The 20,968-nt window shown below is 35.5% G+C and overlaps 1 protein-coding gene across 13 annotated transcripts in view; it reads right to left on the reverse strand.

Annotated features, from left to right (window-relative positions):
* Ca-alpha1D (Ca[2+]-channel protein alpha[[1]] subunit D) overlaps positions 1 to 20,968 on the reverse strand; it is a 591,502-nt gene that overhangs the window by 30,472 nt on the left and 540,062 nt on the right. For all 13 annotated transcript variants that reach the window (XR_011334265.1, XM_069837072.1, XM_069837077.1 and 10 more), the window contains 6 exons: positions 18,882 to 19,030; positions 13,811 to 14,035; positions 9,189 to 9,393; positions 6,149 to 6,282; positions 3,825 to 3,926; positions 1,273 to 1,374 (listed from right to left, as the gene is read on the reverse strand). Coding sequence is in view for 12 of the 13 variants with exons in the window: in XM_069837072.1 (XP_069693173.1) it covers positions 1,273 to 1,374; positions 3,825 to 3,926; positions 6,149 to 6,282; positions 9,189 to 9,393; positions 13,811 to 14,035; positions 18,882 to 19,030 (917 nt within the window). In the remaining variant the exon portion in view is untranslated. The remainder of the gene's footprint in view (positions 1 to 1,272; positions 1,375 to 3,824; positions 3,927 to 6,148; positions 6,283 to 9,188; positions 9,394 to 13,810; positions 14,036 to 18,881; positions 19,031 to 20,968) is intronic.

The following is a 20,968-nucleotide window of genomic DNA, read 5'->3' on the forward strand; positions in this document are numbered from 1 at the left end:
ACCAAACATGATATTGGAACCATATCCGATATAACAAAGATGTGTAGAGTGTGGAATTGTCCTGTTGAAAAAAATATAATTATATCAGGTTGCAACATGCGCATGCTAGGTAGCATACAGTATTTTCCAGGGTGTGGATCTATTGCTGCGAAGTCAAATTCCCTTTAATTTTACACAGAGTTCCCCCTCATAGCCTGGAAATCCATCCCCAAACAGCGACAGAAATACGTCCACTGCGTTGTGTTGATGTTACATATTCTGGCTGGAACCTTGTGGACCCAATAGGACGAAATACCTAAATAGCCCTATGACTAGTATTTGAGAAAATCTTTTAATCTGAAAATATTACATTTTCCCATGGATATTCATAATATTCTTGCAAAACGCGATGTGATCTATTCTATGTTTATGATCCAACATGGTATTTATACGTGCAGGGAAGATGAAAAAATTTCCTGGAATATTATATAATTCTCAAGAGAAAGAAACAACATGTTTTAAACATTTCGGTGCAAAATAGACTCAATGTTTTATTTATGTCGGTTACATATACCGTTATTGCTCTAAAAGGTTGTCTTTGGTTCGATTAACTAGGTATATATAGACCTGCAACTCAGAGTTCAAATACCTCCCTTCCCAGGACATGTGGAGTGGGGTATGTAGACATATTGCCAACATAATTTCTCACAAAGTTCACTTCCACATTATTTCATAGGACAAAAGTTTTGCGAGCCAGTGTACAGACTTACCTCTAGTAAAGTATATGCGCGTGTGGTACCCCTTACATTCTTACATACATTTGAAATGTTAATCTTAATCTAGTAATGTTGGCAATGGTAAAATTTAGTTTTCTATTTGAGGAGTGGATGAAATATGCAATTCAATATTGTTATGATTTACAACGAAGAATTGAGTATTGTTGTAATGCAAAGTAATGAACAGAAAAAAAAGTTAATCTTGTTAAATTCTGTTTACGTGATTCAACAGTACTGGTATGTAATAGAATCTAAAAAAAAAATATTATGAATGGAAATCATGAACAGAATAGAAGTACAATGTGTAATAATTCCAATAGTGGTAAGCTTGACCTGAAATGCATTTTAAATATTTTCATTCCTATTTTATAATGAAAAATATAGCAACAATCACAAAAAACAAATTGTAATATTAAGTTTATAATTCAGTTTTAAGAAACGTTTCTTTCACAAACAACAATAACCCATTAATATTACCGCATATTAAATAACCAACAACAATGAAAGTGATTCTTACTTTTATTTGCGTTGAGTTGACCTTTAGTGATCTGGCACGATGAAAACCTGCATGGCCCCTTCGCATAGATGACCACACACTACCGAAAAGTGAGTGATTACGCTGAAATAGAGGAACACAAATTAGATTCACCTGCTTTCTCACTTATGCCAATGCTACTACTTCATCCTCTTCTTTATTGCCCTAAATCACACTAACCTCCATCCCCAGATTTAAATTTTTAATTGCCGAACTTAATCTACCTACATTCTCCTCTGTAAAGTTATGGTGTACTATACACTAAATAAATAAATTTATTAATTAATTCGTTACTCACCCTTCTCACAGAAGGTGCTGAAAATGTTAACCATTTTGGGTGATCCACAATCTACATAATTTTCTTTTTGGTGGGTTATTTTGCGACCATGCATCAACATCTGAGGTTATTTAGCATCTGAATGGAATGAAAGTGATAATGATGGTGAAATGAGTCTGGGGTCCAGCACCAATAGTTACCCAGCATTTACTCATATTGGGTTGTGGGAAAACCCCGGAAAAAACCTCAACTAGGTAACATGTCCCGACTGGGATACATCTTAAACTATCATTTACATGCATCAGTTCCTCTGTACTAATGGACCTAATTTCTTTTCGCATGTTTTCTTTTAGTTCGTCTAGTGTGTGAGGATTAGTTAAATACACTTTACTTCACTTTGAGTATAGAAAATTTGCATTAAATATTTTTGCTTTGCTTTAACGCACAATTTCTTGCACTTTATGTACTTCTTAAAAATACCACGCACATGTATAAATATTAATATAAGTTATACGATGACACAGTGAATATCTAACCATTGCACTACAGAACACGCTGCACCGAAAAGGGTTGCCAGGTTTTCTCCGAGTAAAATCGGAATAACAGAAGCTAATTAAAAAAATATATATTAAGATATTATCATATGATTTGTAATTGCTTTCTGCAAAGGAGTATTCGCGTGCTTTTTGATGCCATTTTCGCCTCTGTAAGAAACACTATAACACGAAGGGCACACAATACAGTGAGCACTATAATGTTTTTTCCTTTTATTAACAAAGAATAAGTTTTAACCTTTCACTATTAAATTTACTTTCCAACTTTTGTTTCTGGTACTGCAGCGCAGTTTCACTATCTAACAATGAATCCATGTTTATAGATGATTCACTAAACAAGGTTTAAAACACAAGTAATATAGGCTATTATAATGTCTGTCATACAATATCAAAAACGCTCTTTTTTTGCAACTGAAAGCAATTAAAATAAACACTGTTTACTAAGTGCAAGAACAGTGACTAAGTACTGAAATGGATTAACCAACACTACAATAATGTAGGACTTGGGGAAATATCATCTTGAGAGTAGCGTTGCCTTATGGCCAGCACTCTGGGTTACCCTTTCACAATGTTGGAGAATTGTAAATACAGGGTAATTTGTTTAAATATGCTCCAATATCTGTAAAGCGGAATTTTTACTAATCCCGATTGGCTTCAATCAGGATTCCACCTAAATTGGGATACCTGGCAACCCTGGCCTCGAATGAAGTGTGGCTGATGACTGATCTGCCCACAGATGAAAGGAATGTAGGGGAATGCTGGTGAAGTTTAGTTTTGTGGTGCTGTGACTACACAGGAGGAGTTGCCAGTAGTTGCGGCGTGATCATTCTGTAAGTGACTGACTTGCGACGATAGTTTTAGAAAATTCTCACTGTCGTCGTTAAATAAGACTGATAGGTGCCACAAAAGAATTTGGAGGAAACCTGTTCTCCACATCTGCTTTATCTGATTATTAAATCCCAGGGATTCTATAGCGAGGTGTTAAGTAAACAACATTTGAGTTATGGTTAAACATGTCTATATTGTTTATACAGGGTGGAAATGAAATAGCCTTGCAGATTTCTAGAGTGACTAGCTCATGTTGTATGCAACAAAAAACCATAATATCATATTAGTGGAAAGTTCATAGACTTTTCAGAAAAAAATGTTTTTTTCCCAAATGTTTAAAAATCTCTTATTCAGTAACTATTGCGAGTAAGATCGTGATTTTTATCCCTATCGATAGGAAATCTAATAAAGAATAATTTATCCCTCTGGCATATTTCAATTGCATGCACGGTTTTCGTGTAAATTTAATTAAAAAAACACTAAATTCAAGCCACTGCATTAAGTGATCAAGTGGCAACTTCTTGGTAAATAGCAGCTTACGTTCGTTGACCTCTTACATCTGTATCACGAGTAGAGTGTATTAGCGACGATGTTGCCGGACTGCTGAAACTTGAAAATTAATTTTCTAATTAACCGTGCATTTAATCACAAAACATAATATAGGTAGGTTTTCTATTCATTTACGTGTACCCTATCTTTTCTTTCAATTTGAAAGGTTATTTCACTTCCACCCTGTATATGCAGATAATATATCGTGAATATTTTGAATGAATAATTAGACAAGTAATATATATATATATATATATATATATATATATATATATATATATAGGCTATATTATTTGCCATGGAAATTGATATACTGACATGCTCACCCTATGCATTGGTTCAGGATTGTCGTCCATTAATTCCTCCAGATTTCCAGAAATGGCACGCTTCAGTTCTGGGCCAGCATCATGTAGTGTACGCAGTCCAGCCTGGAAGAAAATATACGGGTAAATTCAATCAATCAATCAATCAATCAATCAATCAATCAATCAATCAATCAATCAATCAATCAATCAATCAATCAATCAATCAATCAATCAATCGTCTATTAATGTTATGAGCAACAGTTGTTGCAATAGACATAAAATGTACTAAATTACAAGAGATATAAAATACAATTTGACTTAAAATGCAAAAACAGATGAATACAAACAATACAATTGAAGAGTCCACTGCAAGAATGATGGATGTCATTTGGAATGCATTTTTCAGGAGAAGCAATTGAAAGTTTGAAATGCTTAGCGCTCAAAGCTTAACTGTGGTTTTCCGATCATTACTGGACAATGACTATCAGTGTTAATGCCATATAACTCTCTATGTACTGTACATTCTATATGTCTTAAGCTATGCATTGACAGTCTTTGTTCATTTTCGACAAGTGACATGCATCATTCTTGCAGTGGACTCTTCAAATTGTAATGGTATTCACTTGAACTAATCCACACCTTGGTAAAAACTGTCTTGCAGACTTCAAAATGTATTAATTGACGGGATCGAAATGGACATTTTTATGAGCCAGAATATTCTGTTATTTTCGTGGACGCAGTGCTGTTGATGACGACAATGACGGAATTTATGACCAATGAAAAGATGTCTAGTATTACCATGATATATTTGTATACATATCAATTAGTATAAAAATTTCGGACATTCTTCGGAAATTTTCATCTCTATCACATTTACACAGATGGAAATCATGAAAGGTAGTCACTTCAATCACTTCATTCAGCCGAAGAAAAAGTATGACTAAAATGCACACATCATTAATAATTTACTTCGGTATGTATATTATTACTACCAAAAGAAAATGTATTCTCGCCCTACACTTTGTAACTGGAAATGTTCTTCTTAAAGTATTTGAAATGGATAGCTTGGTCGCAGTTTAAACAATAGGAAATTCGAACCCCTGCCTAGCAGTGGCCTATGACAGCTGATGATTACCTTGATATGAAGTGATAAAGTATTGCTGAGTCCAGTTCCTTTCAATTTCATTAGAGCCACACTATTATTCAGCACCTAATCTATACTCAATACAGAATGAAATATCGAAGGCATGCTGCAAGAATACAATAAATTAGAGAGAGCTTATATGAATGCTATAATACAATAAAGCAATACCGACATTGCGGACAGTGTCATCATCAATATTTTAAAAAGTTATTTCACGCTTATTTGAAAAATGTATTGAAGTATCATTATATATAATTAATATAAAATTAAAAGGATCCGGCAAAAAAAAAAAATAGCAATTTCTTATAAGACGCAATGGAAACGTTCTTGACATTCACGAACTGGAACGCTGTTCTGGTCTGCTCCAGTACATTTCAAGCTCTAATTAATTGTATTAAAAAATTTATTTTCGAAGGAATAGTACCATTTATACTGTAAAGGAAAAATTTGATTTTGTAAAAGAATAAAGTAATTCTTTTTCATTAACGAAAAAAGAACTTGAAATGATAATAAAAAGTGCTAAAGGCCAGGTTTGTTCTCCGGCATGAAATACACTTGCATGCAGAATTTAACGAATTTATCTAAAAAAAATTGGAAGTTAGGAGAAAAACCGATTTGAAAAATGTAAGTTGTGGGAAATAAGCGTCAAACTTACCAAAGGTGAGAAGTTTTGTTAATATTTAAATGGCCAAGTGAATTGACACAGTCTCACGTTTTAGATCTTAACTAGAAAAATATTAGAATATTATTTTTTCACTATACTATTGCATTACTATTGTCTATTCAATAAGAAAGAAAGAAAGAAAGAAAGAAAGAAAGAAAGAAAGAAAGAAAGAAAGAAAGAAAGAAAGAAAGAAAAAGGAAGGAAGGAAAGAAAGAAATAAAAACGGCTTCTGAAGGTGTATATGCCCCCTTAATAAATCTTCGAATTTGTTCCAATTTAGTATACCTGAAATGCTGGCAATGATTTCCTTTAACCATTTTGCATACAGGTGCCGAGTTATGGAACTATCAACTGAATTTACGATGGCAAAGATAAAGCCAACTTTTATACGTTTTGTGGCAGTCACTCCTTTTCCACAGATGCTGGAAATTATTATTTTTTTTTCACCAGTATGTTTATAGTAGATTTAAGGGAAATTTTATCTTTGTATCATTGAAGATATGACTTACAAATGGAGATATTACCCTGTACAATTACCTGTAATGTAACTGTATTGTGTGACTCCTTATCACCATCCTTGAGCTCTTGTTCTTTCCTTTTTTTGAAGCGTCTAAAATAATCTTGAATTAGGAACGTTGCATAGAACTTTCCAACGGTCACCTCGTCATCCACTGCAAATGAGAGAAGTGTTCAATTTTAAACAAAACCTAACGTAAAGTTATGTAAGGATGGATTTGTTTGACATCATGCACTATGCTAATATTTAAACCGAAGAGTATGGATTTACAGAGTTCTATGGAGCTGAAGGAGTCTGCTTTATGTTTTAAGGAGATCCACTTAATGCCTTTCTCTTACAAAAAATTTGATTTATTTCTGTTTCTATGTAAACACAATTGAAAACTATACGTAATATACATCACTCAGTTCTCCTTGGTTTCGTACAACTTAACAGTGTTGCTAATTTTACATATTTTAATTGTTTAATATTTCATTCAATAACAAAATTCAGTTTCATGCATTGATTGTAAACTTTGAAATATAATTGAGTAAAATTCAACAAAGGAAAATATTCTACAATAAGGTGACAATGACTGACTAGCATACATGGGCATTCTGCAGCAGAAGGAAAACAATCCCCAAGGGGAGAAAGAACTTTGCTGACTGTATCCATTCTGTATTTTCAACTCATTTTTATTTGCATAATTTTGATTTTGTAACAGTGTTTGATATGAAGACTGCCAAGAATTAGGAATTATCATCTTTCTTTTGCGGAAGATGGGAACTGAATTGCCAACTTTTTCTCAGTTCAATTATTGTTCAAATTGGCTTCTTTCTGTTTTCATTTTAAATATTTATTATTTTGGAGCAGGCAGACTTCATTTCCTTAAAATACTCATAGGTATTTCGTTATAGGCAAGTGGTATGGTCTAATGCTTTCGGTGACAAGCAAAATATTAAATTTTATATTCTAAACCATTCCTGATGTGTAGGATGTGATTAACGCCAAAAAATTGTCTTATTTCATTGTGTTATGTTAAATTTTCATATAATTCATAAAAATATTCGTATTTTTTTTCATTAGAAGAAAAATTTTAGAAATGAAATATTTATATTTTCATATTTTGCCGAAATAAATTTCATATTTCGACAAAATTTTCTTCATATTGTACCGGTCTGCAGTTATAATGCTTGCCAATGGAACCAGGGTTAGCAGGTTCAAAACATAGCACGGGAAATTAATTTTTTAACAGTGATAAAATTCCTCAGAATAACTTAGATTAAAACAAAAGCAAATCCCTGAATGAGAACACTCCAGATAAAAATTCACTGGCCATAAAAAAAATTTTCGTATGGAAAAAAAAAAATGTTATGGTAATACTATTTTATACTGGCCTAATTCGAACATTGGTCATACATTATACTAATTATATTGTAAATTCGAGCCAATACATTACAGAATTCATGTCAGTGACAATGTGGGAATCTGCAGATCGTCGGTTTACAAGCAAAACACATTAAGTAAAAAATATTACTTCTGAGAAAAAGGCATGTAATTTACATATTGCATGTGTATAAACTTAGAATTGGAAAATTAAATACACATAAAGGGGAACAACTTAATGTACTAAAAGTAATATTTTGAGGATTCAGTTTTGTTAAGAGCTTTCAAAATGCCTTTTTCTCAGAGGTAATATTTTTGACTTAATGTGTTTTGCTTGTATGCCAACGAGATACTCTCTGAAGCTGATAGCTATCCTTGTTGAAAGTATTTCAGCGAAAATTGGAATTAACGAAGTTAAATTTTCGTATTTGGCTTATAAAAGGTACCCTACCTAAATTAAATGACGTGGTCTTCGGAGCTTAACTGAATGGAAGAAGGAACATTTCACAACTTGTATAATTATTTTCATTAGCAGTTGGCTATTCACATTATATTATATATAATCGATTATTTAATGATGTATTAATTGTGTGCTTGTCTAGCATTTGTAGTTATAATGAAATTATATTTTGGCGAGATGAGAACAATGATTAGTAGACTTCGCTGAATTGCCACACGCAGCATGCAATCAGGTTGCTGATGTACGGTAGTATAGAAGAGGTGAGCGACCTCCCGGTCTCGTAGTATAAGTAGTTCATGTTAAGAGTTGTGACCGGTCCAAATAGATAGAGCAGCTACAGCTAATGTATACCTATGTAAGCACTTGTTTTTGCATTACTGTGGTTGGAATAGTCAAAGCTTAACATTTGTTCAGTGCAGACAAGAATTCAATTAAACATACTACAATGAGAGTGTTTCTGTTCCAAATAATTGCCCCTAGAATACCCTTACCCCTGCAGCCAGTCTTGACCCGTTGGGGAACGTGGTTGGATGCTGTTAAGTATTATGCAGAACATTACGGAAAAATAATGGAGGTAATTGATGCATTGGGTAGCACAGACAGTTCCGCTGTTGCAGCTGTAAAATCATTGCCTTCTGAACAGCTATTGGAAGATATTCTGGTCATTGATTCTAATTTTAAAATCGTATCCAAAAGCATCACCCTGTTAGAATCGTCTGAACTACAACTCTCAGAAGCCCTTAATATAATGGATAAAGTATCACAAACCGTTATCCAAAATAACAATTCACTAATTTCACTTTGCAATCGCTCAAAATGTACGTAACTCTTCACTGCAATTCACATAGTCAAGGATGATGTGAATATATTACATTAAATTTTAAGAGTTAATATATCTCACTACAAAATAATTGTGTATTTATATGTTTAGACATTTCCTGCTTCAATGATCATTCATTATATTTCTTGAATGCAGGATACAGGTTTTATTGTAACCGCAGTATACTGCTCAGTGTTTACATCAGAGGCATACTCCATCCGTTGCACGCCCCCTTCTCATACAGTCTATACCGCAGGCACAGTAAACCTTGCGATTCTCGTGGCAATTCCACGAAGTCTAATGATTAGTGATGAATTACCTGACATTCGTTTTACAGTTGGGAAAAATAACGAAAAAAGTCTAAAATCCAACCCGGTAATCAGTTCTTAATGGAAAGAAGTTCACAAATTCTCACCTCCGGGTGGTGGCACTACTTGGTCCAAAAGTTTGGGACTTGTTCTTTTCCAAATCTTCTTGATGACTGCTCGTAATTCTGCGTTTGCATCATCAATATTTCCTTCTGTTTTTATTCGTAATGACGTCCGTACAACAGCAAATAAAGTTGCATTGAATAGAACAGTCCCATCGCTGTTTAAGGGCATATTCATTGATACTAGCCTCTGGAAGAAAAATCATGCACATTAATTACATTATTTATAAGAAACATTTTACCGAAACATTGAGGGAATTTTATTGAAAGACTGAAACATTTGCTTTGTTATAAAAACGAAGTGTTGGCATAAAAGTGAAGAATCAAGAAAATGAGAACAAATTTGACAGCTCTGTTTTCTTGCATAAAATCTTAAAAAAAAATTGTGTCCCATTTTATATCCATTCTGAGTCGAAAAACGTCGAGCACGAATATTCTGCTTGAAGAAAAAGTGACATCTTTCGAACAAAGGAGTGTTATTACAAATTAAATTTCTTCATGGTACTAATTTTTATTGTATTTATCTGATGCATGTAACCTATAAGATAAAACATTGTAATAAATACAAATAGATCATTTTCTTAATTAATAACAGTGTATATCTCCAATAAATGATTTCTTAGCATCGCCACAGATACACTTGATTGTACTTGTCACTATCTCTTGTCACTAGAGAGTTCTTGAAATTTATATTTTCCTCGCCATTCATAAAATATTTTGATATGATACCTTTTTTACAAAAGAGGAGATCTATAACTGAAACTAGATTAATATATTTCAGTATTATTTGTATTTATCCTGGTAATAATGAACAGTTTGACTCGTAGACATTTTGTTTTTGCAGCTTTAACTTCCCATGATTGTACGAGAAGATTCGAAGAGAACGGCAGTTACATAGACTTAATGCACAACACAATGTCAATATGGCGGTTGCTGTCATCTGCGATACAACAAACTTTTCTGTTGATTTTTGAGTTCGTCATTTTTTCTGGTTATTATATGCTTATTTAAGTTGTGTTAACTCTCCCTAGTGGTTTTATATTTTATTTTATCGGTCTTAGTATTTATTTTATTATTGTAAATATTTTTGTTTTATCACTATTATTATTATTATTATTATTATTATTATTATTATTATTATTATTATTATTAATGAATTATTTTGTATTACAATTGTTGCTGTCGTCTGCGATACAACAAACTTGTCTGTTGATTTTCGAGTTCGTAAATTTTTCCGGTTATTATATGCTTATTTAAGTTGTGTTAACTCTCCCTAGTGGTTTTATATTTTATTTTATCCGTCTTAGTATTTATTTTATTATTGTAAATATTTTTGTTTTGTCACTTATTATTATTATTATTATTATTATTATTATTATTATTATTATTACTATTAATAATGAATTATTTTGTATTACAATATTGTATCATTTCTGTCACGATTATGCTATTATTATTATTATTATTATTATTATTATTATTGTTACTATTATTTCTATCATCACCATTATTATTTGATCCCTGTAAAATTTATGTAGACTACTGGACTGTACCCGAGCACGAGCATATGCTCATTTCGGGTATCCATACATATGTATTCATTTCAAATGTACAGAGTGATTTATATAGAACTGACACATTTCTTTCTTTAATTATTCAGGTGGAAATTCTTTCAATGACCCAATTTTAGCACCAAATTAAGCAGAATGTTCTGGAGTTTCGATTCCTTGTCATTAGATGCGCAGGTGTTTATGTTTTATTCCTATTGTTGGCAGCACTAGATGCGCAGATGTTTATGTTTTATTCCTATTGTTGGCAGCTGTTTTCGACATTTTGTGTCAACGTGAAAATGCAGTACACATTAAATCAACGACTCTTCCTTGTGAAGCAATACTGGATTACGAATTCAATTACAGCTACTCGAAGGGCATATCAGAGAGAATTTGGTGTTCGCAATCCTCCCAAAAGAAACACAATACTGGGACTGGTAAACAAATTGGAAACAACTGGATCTCTGGTGAGTGAAAAGGGCAAGCATCGTTCATCTAGGCTTCCCACGGTTGTTGTTGACGTAAGAGCACTACTGGAGCAGTCACCCAAAAAATCATTAAGACATTTGTCGCAGGAGACAGGGTACACCTACTCAATGTGTCAGAGAGCCTAAAGCCATATAGGGTTACGGTTGTTCATCAGCTACAGGAACCAGATAAGGATAAAAGATTGAATTATTGTTGTTGGTTTAAGACGTTCATTGTGCAAAATCCTGCCATATTGTCCATCACATGGTTCACAGATGAAGCATGATTCCATTTATCCGGTTATGTGACGACCGAATAATTTCCAGGAACCTGTGGCCACCGAGATCTCCGGATTTGACAACGCCGGATTTCTTTCTATGGGGTTACTTAAAAGACAGGGTTTACACCACACGTCCCCAGACATTGGACGATCTGAAGCACAACATCACACAGGAGATTCAAGCTATTGACAACAGAGTCCTCCAACGAGTGGCCAGTAACATGGAACGACGTGTTGAGTTGTGTCTTATGCAGGATGGAGGACATTTTCAACATTTGCTATAGAGGTAAATAATCTCCCAAAATTCCTCTACATTTTAGGTATAATAAGTTGTCGCTAGCACAATTCGTTTTGAAACAATTTATGAAAGAAATGTGTCAGTTCTATATAAATCACTCTGTAAATTGTAAATAAATTTGAATTTGAAATAAATTCATATTTTTCAAATTATACAATATCTGCAAATTGGTGTCAAATAATTTATAGATGTATTCCTAACAAAACACTGAAAAACTCATATAAACATGGTTCTGAAAATGCTTAATTTCAGAGTTATGATACTTTATTGCTAACAAACAAGCTCATAGTAAGTGAAACTAAGGAACTTATTACAAAAAATGCTCAAAGTGGTCTTCTACTGCATTCATACATTCCCTGAGCCTAAGTTCCATGTTTTAACACACTATGTTGAAAATGCCAGATGTTTACGGTAAATCTTTGTTGAAATGTTTGACAACCACTGCTAGATGGTATAATGAATGTAATCAGGTTCAAGGCAAACACTTTGAACATCTGTAACCTCGCCACAAGGTTAAACCTGTTTTTTCTCCTATGTTCAGCAGCTCCTAAGCAATGCGTCAGAGAACATGGTTGTTTCACAAAAATAATCCTCATTGCAAAATCTATCACTCTTCAGAATTTGGTCCACAGGTTCTGACTTACTCTATATTTCTGTGAATACTAGATTTTAACTGTTGTCATGTTCTCTGTTGCAGCACTAATAACATTAAAGGCTGGTTCACAATAAACCGGAAACGAGAATCGGAACGAAAACGAAAACAGTAAAATTGTTAAAATGTATACATTTAAACGTGAGCATTCACAATTAATGAAAAGCTTGCCGGAGCCCGAGATCGGGAACGGAGAGTTGGCCAAGTTTCAACTTTGGCGTTCAAGTTTCCGATCACAGCCCACTAGATTCATTCTATTGCCTTCTAAAAGCTATTTTGTCGTCGTATATTTTGTAGCAAGAAGACTGTGACATAACCTATGCATTATTTTGTTCTGTGCTGTGCATCATGGAGCAAGTTTTATTTGATGAGATTCTAATATTGAGTGTTGAGGAAAATCCTCACGTTTATGATAAGCGGCGCGCCTCGTATAAAGATGAGAAAATGAAGGAGAATATGTGGCTTTCAATAGCTGCATCTTTGAACACCAATCGGAAGCGAATCATATTTTATTACTGTATTGGTTGTATTACACACTACATATTCACGCTTCAATTCAATAACTACTGTTGTGTTCATTTTTGTTCTATTACAAATGTTTCTTCTCTAATTATTTTACGTTATGGTTGACTTAAAATAGGTTGTGATAATAAAGATGCCTGGGCATATTTATAGTACCGTACATAATGAAATGTTTCAGTTGAAATTTCGAAGTTGGTTAACCTGTGTTTATGTTGGCTGCCTTGTACTCATGACAGAACGCCATTGGTCAATTATACACAAATAACATCAGAATGCGTAATATCGACTTTACATATCGTTATTGACATACATATCGATATGCATAGTCGTCTACATTCTCGGTTTATTGTGAATAAAAAATTTTCATATTCACATCCTCTGCTTCTTGTTTTCATTCTGGTTCTCGTTCCCGGTTTATTGTGAACCAGCCTTAACACGTGGAAATCATATGCTAGAAGGAAGAATACCTATAGGCTGCACATCACTGTCAAGCCTGTGCAGGTGATAAGCTGTCCGATTCTTAATCTTACCCATGCACATTTCTGAATGCAGTGGTTAGTTTGAATATTTCCTCATGTTTTGTTAATGTGGTCACACTATAGAAATGACAGCGAGAGAGAGGGAGTGTCAGGTAAAGAGAAAGAAAAAGCTAGTGGATGGAGACGAGAGAAAGTGGGATGAAGTGAAGGAATGGGAGACTTATCCATAGACTCACTGGGAGCTCTTGAGGATGGGTAATTCTTATATCTGTTAATTAATTTGAATCCAGGTGTCTTAGCATTGAAATCTGAGGCATTAGCTATTGGGTAACATTCAAATGTTACAAACGAAACTCACCTTGCAGGCAACACGGTGAGGACAAAGCTTTCCAAAACCAAGAGGTGGAGAAATTTTCCTGAGCAGAGTGACAACGTCCAAATGTTTTATGCGCCCCTTCGCATCGGGATCATATTCACTCCACAATCGAATGAATTCGTCCAGATGATGGGGACCCAAAATCGACCAATCTCTCGTCAGATAGTCAAAGTTGTCCATAATCACAGCAACAAACAGATTAATGATCTGAAAAACACAAGTAAGTATTGAAGTATGGTTTCACGAGGTTCAACATCAAGGGAAATTCTTTGGATTTTGCAACATGTCGTATGTGCAGAAACTGTCAATTTCAATACAGGTGAAAAGGGAATATTAGCGTATATCCAGTCTTCATTCATACAGTTTAAAACTTATACATTACTAATGATAATTAAAACTTGTTAAATTAACAACTGTTTTAACTTATGAAACTTATGTTACTGTACTTTACCTTAGTGAATAGTTTCGGCGTGATTTGCCACCATTTTACTACTTCTTGTGAGGTGTGCGCGCGCTTCGGTTTTTTATTTTACATTGCTGCATTATGATTATATTAATTTAATAATCTTTCCCCAAATGTTTTATTAACAATTCCTCAAAAGAAACATTTAAATGTGATATAATACTAATATAGAAATGCAAAGTAACAACTTCATCTCAGTCTACAGTAGTATTTGAGACTAAATTCCAGTCTTCCTATATCCTACCTGAGAAGAAATTTCGAAAGGTATAATTTTAAACTACGAGGTTCTTTATTCTCTTGTATGGAGGAGGGACCCAAAGCCTTACACTGCAGCCTGAGGCTTATTGTGCTTACCACTCCTATTCTGCGAATGATTGGGTAGCTGAACGGCCACGCTCTTGTACAAGTACAGCACGCTGCAATGTGAATTTAACCCGGGCTATTGTATGGATGATAATATGTGAATTAATGATGGCGAAATGAGTCTGAGGTCCAACGCCGAAAATTACCCAGCAATTTTGATTCAATTAGTTGAGGCAAAACCCCGGAAAAAAAACCCCAACCAGGTAATTTGTCCCAACCAGGATTTGAACCTGGGCCCGCTTGTTTCATAGCCAGATGTGCTGACCATTACTCCACAGCGGTTGGATAAAAAGTAATGGCAACACTGCTGTTACGTCAGCCATGTAAGTCAGATAGCCTTAGGTGTTGTGGAACTGAGAACAGAAAGTCAGATGTCATAGTGCAGCAAGTTATATCAGCTGTACGTTACTGGTATTCAGTGAAATACGGCAATGCCTTGAAGTACAGGAGGAGAGTGCAAGCATCCTAGCAACATGACACGAACAACGTTCGTGGAACAAAATTAAAGTTGCACGAGGTTGTATTTCACAAGTCTTTTATCAGGGACAGCGTGAGGCATGTGGTGATGCAGCAATGTCACATCGTACAGTGGCATAATGGGTGAAACTGTTTTGTGAAGGCACAGAAGCTGTTCATAACAAGCCCCATTCAGGACAACACCTATTCAGCTTCTTGCTTTCCAGCTGGATGTTTATCACCGATGGACTGTGCGTGAATTAGACACAGAGATAGGCATATGCCACAAAACTGTGCTCCACATTCTGCATGATATTCTTGGGTTATGCAATATTGCAGCACATTGGATACCCCATCGAATCACCAAGGAACAACAATTGCAGCGCTATGCACTTGCAGAGGAATTATTGAACTGCTACCAGAGAGAAGGTGATGTCTTCCTTGGATGGATTCTCACCATGGACGAAAAGTGGGTTTGGTCATACAAACAACGCTTGAAGCAGCAATCAAATGAATGGAAGCATCCCAGTTCTCCTCTTCCAAGGACAGTGTGCTCTGCACAAGGTGGTGTGAAGGTGAAGTTCATTGTGGTGTGTGACGTCTATGGGTTGATACTGCACCATCCTGTACCACCAAGGTGGACGGTAGACGTTGCCTACTACTGAAATTTCTTGCAACACCACCTTCGTCTGACTTGAAGGAGAAAGCGACAACACCTTCTGAAAACGACCCCTATCATCCTTTATGACAATGCGAGGAGTCACACTGCTAGTGCAGTGATGGATCTTCCGTGCTGCTGGCAATGGGGTACTGTGACATCTGCCATACTCACCTGATGAATCCGTGGGACTATGATCTCTTCTTCAAAATGAAATACCCACTTAGAAGTATTACAACACGAGAGACGCCATTATTCATGCCACAGGGTGGTCACTTAAGGGCATCAATAGAGATGGAAGTGCTGATGCTTGTGATAAACATGGGGAGGGGCAATTACATTGAAGGAATGTAAGTGATGTTTACTGTGATAATAAAGCCATTTCAAAATTATGGTACCGTTGCCATTACTTTTTATCTAACCTTCCTACAAATTTGTATTTTCTAACTCGGAGTTGTAATGCAGTCTTCTTAGCAAATTTTATTAAATTGACTGTCACATATTGTGCAATGTTTTGACGATAAAGTAATTGAGTAATGATATGATATGATATGATATTGTGACAGCTGCAACAGGGTTCGAACACGCATCCGACAGGGCGCGCGGCAGACGAAACGCTGGTACTGGGAGCATCTGCATGCTGAAGGGCAGAGGGGGTGTATTACGTCAACGCGGCGGAGAGGAGAGGCTAAGTCGTCCGTGTTTTGGGCGGGTTGCGCGCGCATCTGGTGCGTGCGGAGTGAAGAGGGGTCCGGATTGTTCGAGTACTTTCTCTGGAGTGCCATCTCTGGACACGCGTCGAACTTTCCAGGCTACGTAGCTGTGGTTATAAAAGAAGAAACGCGAGTGAACTCAGACAGTGTGATTCATGATTAGTTCAGTCAGTAAGCCAGTGAACAGAGCAAGCCAGCCAGTCTTGTGTACCGGAGTTCGACTTGAGTGTACGTCCGCAACTGTGTCAGCATCCAAAGGCCTGAGTTCGAGTGCAGTGGACCGCAGTTGGAGGGACCTGAGTTCGAGTGCAGTGGACCGCAGTTGGAGGGACCTGAGTTCGAGTACAGTGGACTGTCTCTGAAGGTCTGTGGTTCGAGATACTGTGAACTCGAGTGACTGAGCTAGAAGAACTGTGAACTGAGAACTGACAGTTCTGATTTGTAAATAGTGCTTTGTAAATTTTAGTTAAGATTAACAGTTCATTGTTGTTCGTAATAGTCCAAGTAAATTGTCACTGTCGTCTGTGGAGTGCACTAACGAATACTGTGTAATGTGTGGAGAGCAAATCCTATTGTTGAGATAATAAAATTTTCAATGTTGTTTATTTTAAAAACGTTACAATATGATATGATATATGATATGATATGATATGATATGATATATGATATGATATATGATATATATTTCTCAAAATCTTCGGTCCTGCTGGCCCTTCACATTTCTGTATTCGAGCCAGCATTCCCTTACTTGCACTATTTACAACTTTAAACAAGACGTATTTTGACACTTGAAGCCTTTTCTTGCTATGTCTTTCATGTCCCTTCACTTACACTTAACCATCCTTTTACTTTATCCACTACTATTCTACTTCCCTTCTCTTATTCTCAGTTCCCTTAAAAATAATTCCTACATTCATAACTAACTTAATACCTTAAATAACAATACATATACCTTATTTAATATAACCCTTGTTGACTATTTCACTAAAAAATTTAACTACTCTTATTATCACCACTGTCTAAACTCTTCTCACACAACACATTGGCGCTCGTATCCTAGCCACATTGCTTTCACTTTATTTATAACACTATTTAACACTGAAAAAAGTACAACAGCTCACTTCCATTTAACCATTACCTAGCTAACCTACTATTATTTCAGCCCACTGATGCACCATTTCCTCAGATTATAGACAGGTTTTTCTCCACTATTGCCCCCTCTTTTCTCACTCCTGGCACGCTTTACACACTCACTACTTCCCCTTCTATTCCCCGCACTTATTTCGCTTCCTCGTTCACCAGTCTCTTCTTTCATTGGTTCATAAAGTAATTAAGTAATAGCTCTAGATATGGTGAAAGAAGATGTTATTGAATATTTTAGGTAGGTAATGTAAATAATTTTGAGGTAAGGACACTCGAAAAACAGAATTCTTTATCCCCTATGACAGGACAGGATTAGGCAAGAATTAATCACTTCCATCTAGTTTAACTACTACAACGGGCCCCATACACGCGGAGACTTACCTGAAGGTAAGTCTATAAAAAATAAATCCACATGCAAATCTCCTCGCATGTGGGCGAAAAGTATTGAGACTTTTGGCCATGAGGTATGTCTCCAGAGTTCTGTAGCTGCTTCAATTTTTTCGACTATAGCATTCTTCAAATTAAGCAGGAGCAAAAGTGAAGGATATTGTGAGCATGTGGTCGAAATTTCGTCATTCTATTGCTTTACACAATTCTGTATAGCTAAATGGCGGGAAGTTACGAAAGTACACATTTCAACAGCCATTCTTACGCATTTCTTTGAATGTAGAATCATGAATGAATAATATTTAAAATTGTTTAACGACACATTAAACGTGTTAAAATTTAAAAAAAAGGTTATGTACCTTAGACAGATGGCCCGTTTCGATGCCGGTGCTGCGTCATCTTCAGTGTCCTACAAACTGGTAGTTTGAGTAGTTTGTAGGATACTGAAGATGATGCAGCACCGGCGTCGAAACAGGCCGTCTATCTAAGGTACATAACCTTTTTTAAAAATTTTAACACTTTTAACGTGTCATTAAACATTTTTAAGTTTCTTACACAAAGTGTTAACGCGAACCAGAATCAATGAATAATATTTCTCGAGTGATTGCATTTCTCTCCGGAAAATTACCGATTTCAACGACTTTTTTGTGAACTGTAAGTCTAAAAGCTAAGTCTAAGCGTGTGTGGACGATCATCCCAATTCACACATACCTCCCTAAAGTAAGTCTGTACAGATAAGTCTTTAAGAATTTGGGGCCCTTAAGAATCGAAACTGTAGGCCTACTGCTGCGATATATATATATATATATATATATATATATATATATATATATATTTTTTTTTTACAGAGAACAGCAAAGTTCAAATTACCAGGAATGAACACAGCACATAGAATGAGATGAAATACGGGAAGGCCATATCTGAACCACACACAGGTTTGTCTTTCTCATCTGACTTCGGGTCACACCTGACCCCTTCACGAGCAGAGCAGTCCAGCATGATGTCTTGCCAGGCTTCACCTACACAGAGAGAAAGAGAGCAAGAAATGTGTTTTAACACAGTTGAAGTAGGTTATATTAAAAATTAAGATTGTACTGAAGTTTTGGTTTAACAAACAGCACGCTAGCACGAAAATACATATTATTTATACAGGGTCTATCAATAAACAGCAGGAGGAGTAATAGCATAGGGAAATCCAACGAAAAGTGGAGTTTACCATTACGCATCCAGTTATATCACTACTCGTCCCCTATAATTATGGACCAGCAAAGGTGAGATTATTTTCCCTGGAATTCATTCATAGTATTCTGCCCAAGGACAGGTCTTTCACTGCAAACCCAGCATCCTCCAGTCTTTTCTATTTTCTACCTCCCTCTTTGTCTCCTCATATGATCCACGTATCTTAACCACTTCCCTTATTATCCCGAGTTAACTCGGGTTGCTAACATGTGTCAAAATTTATTAACCCGAGTTAACTCGTTTGAGTCCCATTGTCTACTTCATAGTGATTTTTTAAGTATGTAAGAAAATTAGTGATGTACAGTGATTCTGCAATATTAAATGGCCTCTTTACGAAAATAAAAAAAATATGACACTTTTTTTCACAAAACTGGTAAAATAAATAGTAAGGGAAGAGGTTAATGTCGTCTATCATCTGATATCTTCTTCTGCCCCAAATTCCTCTTCCATTCACCATTCTTTCCAGTGCATTCTTCAGAATGCAGTTTCTTCTCAACCAGTGATCCAGCCGATTCCTTTTCCTCTCTCAGATCAGTTTCAGCATCATTCTTTCATGAAATCTTTCCCACACAGCTTTGTTTCTTATTCTGTCTGTCCACTTTACATGTTCCATCCATCTCCATATCCACATTTCAAATGCTTCTAGTTGCTTCTCTTCACTTTGTCGTAATATCCATGTTTCTGCCTCATTCAATGCTACACTCCACACAAAGCACTTTACTAGTCTCTTCCTTAGTTATTTCTCCAGAGGTCTGCAGAAGACGCTCCTTTTTATATTAAAAGCTTCCTTTGCCATTGCTGTTCTCCTTTTGACTTCTTGGCAGCAGCTCATTTTACTGCTTATAGTACACCCCAAGTATTTGAAGCTGCCCAGTTACTCTACTGCTTCATTTAGAATTCGCAAGTTTACCTTCTTTACTTTTCTTCCTATGACCACGGTCTTAGTCATGTTGGGATTTATCTTCATTCCATACTGCTCACAGCTGTCATTTAGCTTCAGTAGCATATCCCTTAGTGAATTAAATACTATTATAGTCACAATCATGCCATGGTATGAAAGAAAAATTTCACAACCTCGAGCGGGAATCGAACCTGCGACTTCCTGGTCTCCGGTCAGGCGCTCTACCACTGAGCTATCGAGTTCGTCTCACGCCAAAGGCATACCATGGCATGATTGTGACTATAATAGTATTTAATTCATTAATATGTCACATCAACGGAGGTATATACGTCATCCAAACATCGTAAGATGAAGATTACATATCCCTTAGTGTCATCTCTTCTGCCAACAACGCCATATCATCAGAAAATCTTATACACTTTTTTCTTCTTTCTTCTACTATCACTTCTCCCATGTTCTGAAAACAGTTCTTCACTAAATCCCCAAGTAGATGTTGAACAGGGTAGGTGATAAAGGGCATCCTTGTTGTACTCCTCGCCATATTTCACTCCCTTCTGACATTAATCTACTACATACTTACTACAAGTAAATGAAAGAGAAGGTAATGAGTAATGTTGCATAAAACTTAGTTATATAATTTAGAATTATTTAATAGAATTAACACTACTTTACAATACGTTTAACATTAGATGATGTAACAACAATTTACCTATAAAACTGATTTAAATGGTTAAATAGTTGTAAGATAACAATTACTGTTAATTATGTGCAATTACTACATAGGTTATTTAGTGTCGAAATTCAATGTGAGCGAGAA

This window comes from Periplaneta americana, chromosome 10 (genome assembly GCF_040183065.1).
Source record: "Periplaneta americana isolate PAMFEO1 chromosome 10, P.americana_PAMFEO1_priV1, whole genome shotgun sequence".
Lineage (NCBI taxonomy): Eukaryota > Metazoa > Arthropoda > Insecta > Blattodea > Blattidae > Periplaneta > Periplaneta americana.